This window comes from Cucurbita maxima, unplaced genomic scaffold, assembly GCF_002738345.1.
Source record: "Cucurbita maxima cultivar Rimu unplaced genomic scaffold, Cmax_1.0 Cma_Scf00017, whole genome shotgun sequence".
NCBI lineage: Eukaryota > Viridiplantae > Streptophyta > Magnoliopsida > Cucurbitales > Cucurbitaceae > Cucurbita > Cucurbita maxima.
The window spans coordinates 4003902-4012232 of NW_019272033.1; the positions used below are offsets into that span (position 1 = coordinate 4003902).

The following is an 8331-nucleotide window of genomic DNA, read 5'->3' on the forward strand; positions in this document are numbered from 1 at the left end:
TATTATAATATATAGTTTTAGAGAGAGAGATAGGTCGGTGGTGCTTGGTGGATGAAAAGATTGAGAAAGAGAGGGAATGGCTTTTCATCCACGCAATCAAGATAAATGGAACCTCGTTTACGCCAACTCTTTTTCCTACTTTTAACTTAATTTTCACTATTTTGTTTCCATTTTAAACTAAATTGGACATAGCTCCGATTCTTATGAGTACTAAAATCTTTAACTGGTGAGTAAAACAAACAAAAGCTTTAGGATCATGGGACAAAATTTAAACCGTGATTAAATTTTTTTTAATTAAAGTTGTAGGCATAATTTGATAAAGAAAAAAGTATTAATACTTAGCAACTTCTATTGTATTCCGATTGGCTACTCTCCTCGACCAAATTTAATTAGTGGACGTGGGTGGGTTCAGATTAACGAATATAATTAATGGTATTAATTTAATTTTTTGTTTCTTCATAAATAATAATGATAATACGTTTAATAAAGTGGCTAATGGTATTGACCAATAAGTGCTTTGTTGGCGAGGCGGCACCTAAACTAAACAAAACTGGGATTTGTTTAGAGACGTGTCACCATTATTAGTTGGGTGATCATCATTATCATTGTTCATTATTGCTCCCCACCATATGGTTTAATTTAAAGAATTAGTTTTAGATTCTTACAAATGATTATAATATTCCCAATATCATTTTTATATTTATTTTTCTAAATCTTAGTTAGCTGTGCAAACCTACCAGGTGAGAATTGTCAAGGCCTTCATTCATTCCTTTATCAAATTTTGTCTTTTATAGCTGTACTTTGTTTAATAATCCTTTTTTATTTTTTATTATGATTGAATTTTAAATTAAAATAAATTCGAAATTAATACCCTTTTAAACAAGATTAGAAGATTAAAAAATATATATATATCATTCTCTTTATCATTATTATTCGTTCTTAGTTTTGCATTTTCTCCTGGGACTCGTACGTACGTGTGGCTGAGTTGTAAATGATGTGATGCATCCTTACAGATGTATACACATCGGTTGTCACATCCAACCATGAGAAAAACTCTTCAAAGGGTTTTATATATATATATAATAAGAATTTAAAGTTGAGAAATAAACATGAGGGGGAAGCAAGAACAATAAATTTATACAAAATAAAAGTGGGCATAAATGAGTTGAAATATTACACTGCTGTATTATTTTATAGAAGAAATTTAAAAATTGCGTAAGAAGTGCATATAATAATAAAGATGGAAGAAAGCAAGTTGATGGGAGTGATGAAAGGGATAAGATTGATGGAGGTTCGGTTGGGGAGTAAGTAATTGAGTTATGGGAGAAAAGGTGGAATTGGAAATTGGCATTACACTGTTGTATGAGCTGCAAATGCAAACAAGGCAGCTCAGCAGGAACCATTTCCAACAATCATTCCCCACGCTTGCTTCAATAAAGCACCCTCTCACCGAACAAGACAATATTTGCTGTTTCCAGTTTCATTATTGGAAGAATATATGCACACATACATATACATACACACACCCATACATACATACATATGTATGTATATTCACCTTTCATTTTTCCTCTTTTGCCAGAAACTTGCAATTACAGTATCAGCATGAGCCAACCAGCTACACAGAAACTAGAATATTTAGACTTCAAAATGAATTATGAAACAGTCAGAAAATCTACAAGGTTCCGTAAAACTACCAAAACAATTGAAGCAAATATCAGCCTATAGCAAAAATCCTAACAAGCAAACATTCTCGAGTGTAGATGATAAATTATTCTCCCTCCTCCCCAAACAACAAAAACAGTTAAAACCGGATGCAACAAGAAGATTATTGATCCTGCTAAACCCGTAAATGGCAGAATAAAATAGAAGGGTACAAGGAAATCACAATTCTAACCTTGAAACGACTATTAAATAACAACAGCAATATCTTTGTCAGCCCTGTGTCAAACTATTCAACGTGGCTAGCCATTGCGAACATGCACTCCTATTTGTTATCCTTGAGCACCACAGCTGCAACGCTTTTCAATGATTCTGTAGCCTTCAGTAAATCAGATTCAGAATGGCCAGCAGACACCATCAACCTGATTCCTACTGGCAATCTGCATTTGTCGACCGTCGATCTTTTAGAAGTCACAACTAATACAGAGTATTCCTCGAGGGCCTGGAAACACACGTATGTTCAGAATATGTGGTGAAAACTATGTTCGGTTGCATTAGAGAGAAAATTACTTACGCGTTCAGCAATGCTTTCAAGGAGTTGTAGATCATTTTGTATTGAACCCGTAGATTTCTCTAATGTGAGAAAGACAATGGGTGATTCTTGATCGCTTGCTAGTTTAAGTCCCGGTGTATCTGACAATCCTGCATTCTCCCATGACTTTTGAAATGAATAGGCGTAATGCCATCCAAATTTTGAAAAATAAGGAAAGTTTGCAATTTAGGTAGCATTCTGCGCATAGGCATAGCTTATTCTGATCACAGTAGCAGCTAGACCAATATTCAATACTCTAAGCAATTGAAATATTCAGAATAATAAAGTGAGAACATAACATCTTAACATTTGATACTTTTGAATCAATAATTCTATCTTAAAAGTCAAAGGAATGCCTACAATAATAACTTAGAAATCCTATATTAAATATACTTAAAAGTAAGCTCAAACACACGATTAGAATTGAAATCAGAACAAACCTTGCCATAAAATAGCTATGTTCTTTTTCAGCTTTGTTAATAGAATGGGATTTTCCTCTATAAGATCTATGGCAGTAATGGCAGCACTAGCTAGATATGGGGGCAATGAAGCAGAAAAAACATAGCCCGAACTGCTCAGACGCTGAAAAATTAAATAAGAAAAACTTAGCACTTTGTAAGAATGATAGCTACAACAAACTAAGTTAGTTAAAAGAATTTGAGCAAGCATTAAACATTATTGACCCATTTACATAATAAGATAAACAAAAGGAAACAGGACGGTAGGCAAATGAATTTATTTTTTATACAATAAATTGATCGTACCTGGTGATCAATGACTCTAGAACTTCCTGTGCAGAAACCTCCTTCTGTAGCCAATGCATGCCCCATGGCAGCAGTTACTATATCTATCTTATCCACCTGCAATATGAAATCATCATCAAGAATCTAAATCTAATGGCAGGCAAACCTAAATTTTTTTTGTTTATAAACATACAGAAACCCCACAGTGTTCTGTGAGACCTCTTCCGGTACAGCCAAGTACACCAAAGGAGTTGCTTTCGTCCAATAAAACACGAAATCGATACTGCTCCTTCAATTTGATAATTTCGTCCAAAGGTGCAATTTGACCAGAATTCTACAAAATTAAAAGTAAATATCAGAAAGATTTGTGCAAGCAGATTTCAATATATGATAAATCAAACATTTAAAAGAGAGAAGGGAGGGATAGAAAGTATAAAAGCTCTAAAAGAAAGTCCCTTAGTGACAACCCAACTAGAAAGTCCAGTTGGCTTAAAGCTATCGTTCATGATTTACATCCCCTCAATCCCATTGAGTGTCTCGTGCAAAAATCTTTGAATTATATGATGATCACTGTCTTTACATTGAAAATCTGAACATCATACTAAGTTCAACTGAATTTCAGATGTAAACTCTAAACACAACATCTAAATAAGAAGTGTTGAACAACCTGGTACACTGCTTCAACCACAATATAGCGTCGTAGTTTCTTAGCCCTTTCATTTCCAGCAGTAATTTTCTCAAGAGTATCTCTCAAGGATTCCATATTGTTGTGCTTGAAATATACAATAGTGCTCCGGGATAGATATAGCCCATTTTGTATTCCCCAATGAACACCCTCATCCCTAGCAAAAAGAAGAAGCGTGGCTTTACTCTTTAATATAGTTTCATGCTATAATCAGTATTTACTCCCACCAGTAGCATACGTAACAGAAGAAAAATAACAAAATAATTGGACCCAACCCAATCTGATAAACAGCTTGGAAGACCAAAAAAAGAAATAAAAGCATCCTACGCAATCATAATACACAGCTCCTGAAGCCAACCCAGTGATATAGGGCTGAACTCATACCAACAGTTCCACGCTTATGAAAAAACTACTCAGAGAAGGAGGGAATAAAATATTCATCAAGCTTTCTAATAGCGTTATTCCATATTCATCCAGAATAATTAAACAAAAATCCCATTGAACTTGAGATAGAGCTTAGGAAAATATTTTAAAATGCATTATATTTCAGTTCTCTTACAACTGTAAAAAAAACACGAAACAGGTTCATCTTGTGCCCAGAAAATAAAGAAAAGAGAAAAGGAATTAATGTCAATTTTATCCGAGTTTCCTGAAAGTTTCAGTCAACTGAAGTTTTAAACCAAACCATATCATACGATAAAGGTGACCAAACAACAATCATCAATGACAGCATAAGACGAATAACCAAATGCCTAATAAAAGCAACATATAATAACATTAAAAGAAACTAAAAAAACTAAGCAACTATGTTCTTTAATAAGAATTTAGCAGATAGGGTACTCACACTACAATGACGTCTCCTCTTTTACAAAAGGCTGGAATTGCACTAAACATAGTAGAAAGTCCATAAGAATACAGAATTGAGTCTGGAGTTCCTAAGAATTTTGCTATTCTGGCTTCACAATCAAGGTGTACATCTGTAAACAATTAAAAAAGAAGTTATGTAATGCGATCTGCCCCAAAATCAGTTTTAATTCAGTGCCCAATCTTACCAATTGTCCCATAAAACCCACGAGGACCACATGAACCAACACCATATTTCTCCAATGCATGGGTGCACGATTCCTGACAAAAAAGATTACTGTAACTAGTTCTTAAATGCAAAGAATCTGTGCACATTCTAATTACTAATGGAAAATTGCTCACGTACAAGTAACTTCTCGTGGCCTATCAATCCAAGATAATTTGCAGAAGCAAAATTCACTACTTCCTTTCCCTTGATAACTGTATGTGGTCCAGCAGCACTGGATAAAATGAAATTTGTAATAAGGGAAGTTGCACAAACTAATCCAATGATAGATAAAATTTAAACAAATTGAAAGACAGTAAATTATGGAATTCATTATTTAAAAAAAAAAGAAAAAAAAAACTATTACACAAGAGTTAAGAGCTTGCATGTCTTAAAGAAGAAAGTACTTAAAGTGGGCAATCCAAATAGTAAATTAGGAAATTCCCTGCAAAATAATTTTCAGCCAAAATTAAAAGTTCTCATCACCTTTCCAGCACTGGTGGTTCATTCTGTATTTCTTCTGCTATTGATGGGATCAGGGGTTCAGGAACCCATTCATCACATAACTCATCTATTTCCTGCAAGGATCAAACGTACATTTAAGCAAAATCATGCAGAGAAATGTAATGCAAAACTGAGTATATAAAAAATCACTACAAACACAGAGGGAAACATAGTTACAAGATAGAATGGCGAAAGAACAAAGACAACAAAACCTTCTAAAATGAGAAGGCCAAAGCAGATACAAAGAATAAAGTTAAAAGAGATCTCCCTTTTTAACATGAAAATGACAATTACTGCAAAACTTTCAAGATTGGTACTCCAAGCGTTATAAAATAAATAAATAAATAAATAAAAGGATACTGTCTGAATTTCAGAAGCATCACAATATTTATACACGAGGCTTAATAAAAATAATAATATATGACTTCACAGATAAACAGAAAAATACAATAGACCCTGGAAAATAGTGGACTTGACGCCATAAAGAATCCCCAAACATTCATTAAATAATATTAGCATGGCAACGAGAATCTATCACTTATTGATTGAGATAAAATCTCATATAATCATTTAAACCAAATTATATCTGGGTAAATCAAATATTGTTTCACTTAGATTTACTAACATTATACGAAATCATGATAATTTATATAATTTTCTTCCTTGTAACTCTAATAATTATTTTTTCTCCCTCCTTACTCTAATAATCGATCATTGATGTTGATATTTGGTAGTGATAATAATAAAAAAAAAATCAATATGGAGATGGATATATTTCGGAAAATTAATAACTTGATTGTTTGGAGACAGCAAAATTACTAATGATGGATAAAAAAAAACTCTTTTTAATTATTCCAATTTTATAAATCATTATCGATATGTGCCCCTCTTGAACCCAAATCGCAGATCCACCACTGCCAGCATAACATCTATTCTCTACAAAACAAGATCAGCTGTCATCCAGCTACTTTATTCAGACTGCCATATAGGAGTCATCTCAGAGTAACTATTAACATTTGAAAATTGGAATGAAAAAAAACAATCAGTAAATCAGAACAATTGAAAAACCTTCTTTGTTAGAGGCCGCTTGGGGGGCTTGTAACTCTTCTGGGAAAGCAAAAAAATGATGACCACCAAAAGGAGAACCTCCACAAACAAATGTCCTTCAAGAAAGAGGCAAGAAACACATAATTCACCTGACGGTTGAAATATAGAAAACGAATATGAACCAAATTCTTTGTAGAGCTATGTACCTCCAATATGCACACCAAAGATAACTGCTCGAGCAGAAGGAGCATCGAGAATCAAGGTTACCCAGTCTAATGTAGATTTCACTATACTTGAAAAGGTCGATTCCATTATTATCCCCACCTGAATCTAGCTTTTAACTAAAAATTTGAACATCAATTGGAAGTCTACACTTGCTTCAATAATTCACAATCCTGCATTGTCCATTTTATCCGAGTTCACCAGTAAATGATTTTTGGAAAAAGTGAACCCTGTTAGAAAAGCACATAGATATCTCCAGTTAAAACTTTTGAAAAAGAGTACTTAAAGGGCAAAAATCAAGTGTTCATATGACCCGAAGACATGGGCGAAGCAGTGAATATTATTCGTCCAGACAGCCATAACTCAACTTGTCATAATACTTGTAGGAAACATAATAATAAGAAGCTCAAACGCCAAAAGCAATCAGAAATCCAATCCTCACGAATCAAATAACCCAAAATTCTGCATGGTATCGTATTGATTGAATCAATCGCACATCACTAATTTTCAAACTGAACTAGTACCGTGAAGACTGACACAGCTAACCGATCTAAAACCTGAGTGACCCTAGGGTTACCTGAAACCAGCTCAAATCTTGCACCGCCGTATACACGTAATGAAAATGCCCGAGGAAATGTAAACTGTGACAGAGATTCAAAAGAACAGAAATAATGAATATACCTGATCAGTTTGGAGAAAAGGGCACCATGGAGCGACAGATGACAAGGGCGGACATGGATTTTTCTCTCGGTTTCCCTTTTACTCGTCCAAGATTTGGAAAAATAAAACGAAGGGAAGGAGGTCAAATCTGGAGAACGCAATATGCAATAAATTAAAATATAAATAAAAGAATGGTCTTCGCTTTTATATTGTTTATTCGTTTATCCCGCGCAAATGACATGGCGCTGTGGCAGCAGTAGGCCACGTCATCGTCATCGTCATCGGAAATGTTTATTTTACGTGATAAATGATTTTTTTCCTTAATAAACTAAAAATGTCCTTAGTTGACTCGAGTATATTGACAAAATAAAAAATTAATTAAATTACAAATTTTATTCTCTAACTTTTATTTTCGTACTCATCTCTAAATTTTTTAATTTTTAATTTTATGTTCTAAAAAAATATATATATATAAAATAATTATTTAAATTTAAATTTTGTATTTAATAAGTCATTCAATTTTTTATTTTACTTTTAATTTACTTTTTATTATATAGTTTGTTACGCAAGAATGACGAAATATAAGATTTATTATAATTAAAAAACAAAATCTAAGATATTTGAAAGTGTACCAATTAAAAATCCTAAATTTTTTAGACCAAAATATCATTACAGACCAAAAAAAAAAAAGTTCCAAAAAAAAACTTATGTCATAACTATGAATCTATGCTTTCATTTTTAATCCACGAATAAGCATTAACTTTATCTAAAATAAAGTTGAATTATACGTGTGGCCAGTCTATTTAGTTTTAAGTTTTTTTAAAAAAATATATCTAAAAAATGTCTAATCAGTAATTTTATTTATTTTATTTATGTATTTGTAGATTTAAAAACGATCAATATATTAAAAAAAAAAAAAGTGATTTATGGGACAGAAAGCACAGTATCTAAATAGACATAAATTTACATATAAAAGAAGACGGTCAATCTTTTCCGTGAACACCCACGAAAAACATCCAAACATCAAATTAAACACTCAATTACAAGATATTAAAAAAAAAAAAAAAAAAAAAAAAAAAAAAAAAAAAAAAAAAAAAAAAAAAAAAAAAAAAAAAAAAAAAAAAAAAAAAAAAAAAAAAAAAAAAAA

The 8331-nt window shown here is 32.4% G+C and overlaps 1 protein-coding gene across 1 annotated transcript; it reads right to left on the bottom strand.

Annotated features, from left to right (window-relative positions):
• Nucleotides 1-1619: 1619 nt before the first annotated feature.
• On the bottom strand, nucleotides 1620-7338 carry LOC111492076 (long chain base biosynthesis protein 1-like). Its single transcript, XM_023141254.1, has 13 exons — nucleotides 7206-7338; nucleotides 6509-6754; nucleotides 6324-6418; nucleotides 5238-5329; nucleotides 4893-4986; nucleotides 4735-4807; nucleotides 4527-4659; nucleotides 3665-3839; nucleotides 3191-3331; nucleotides 3019-3114; nucleotides 2695-2836; nucleotides 2237-2364; nucleotides 1620-2164 (listed from the first exon to the last, which is right to left on the bottom strand). Exons 2-13 carry the CDS (start codon nucleotides 6612-6614, stop codon nucleotides 1988-1990), a joined length of 1452 nt encoding a protein of 483 aa, XP_022997022.1. The 5' UTR covers nucleotides 6615-6754; nucleotides 7206-7338; the 3' UTR covers nucleotides 1620-1987.
• Between the last annotated feature and the right edge of the window lie 993 nt (nucleotides 7339-8331).

Excerpts from the sequence above, each read along its gene's own strand:
- LOC111492076 (XM_023141254.1), bottom strand. The coding sequence starts at position 6,614 with ATGGAATCGACCTTTTCAAGTATAGTGAAATCTACATTAGACTGGGTA. Across the intron at positions 5,330-6,323 it reads AGCGGCCTCTAACAAAGAAG|GAAATAGATGAGTTATGTGA; the intron begins GTTTTTCAATTG and ends TGATCCTTGCAG. Across the intron at positions 2,165-2,236 it reads TTGAAAGCATTGCTGAACGC|GCCCTCGAGGAATACTCTGT; the intron begins GTAAGTAATTTT and ends GTGTGTTTCCAG.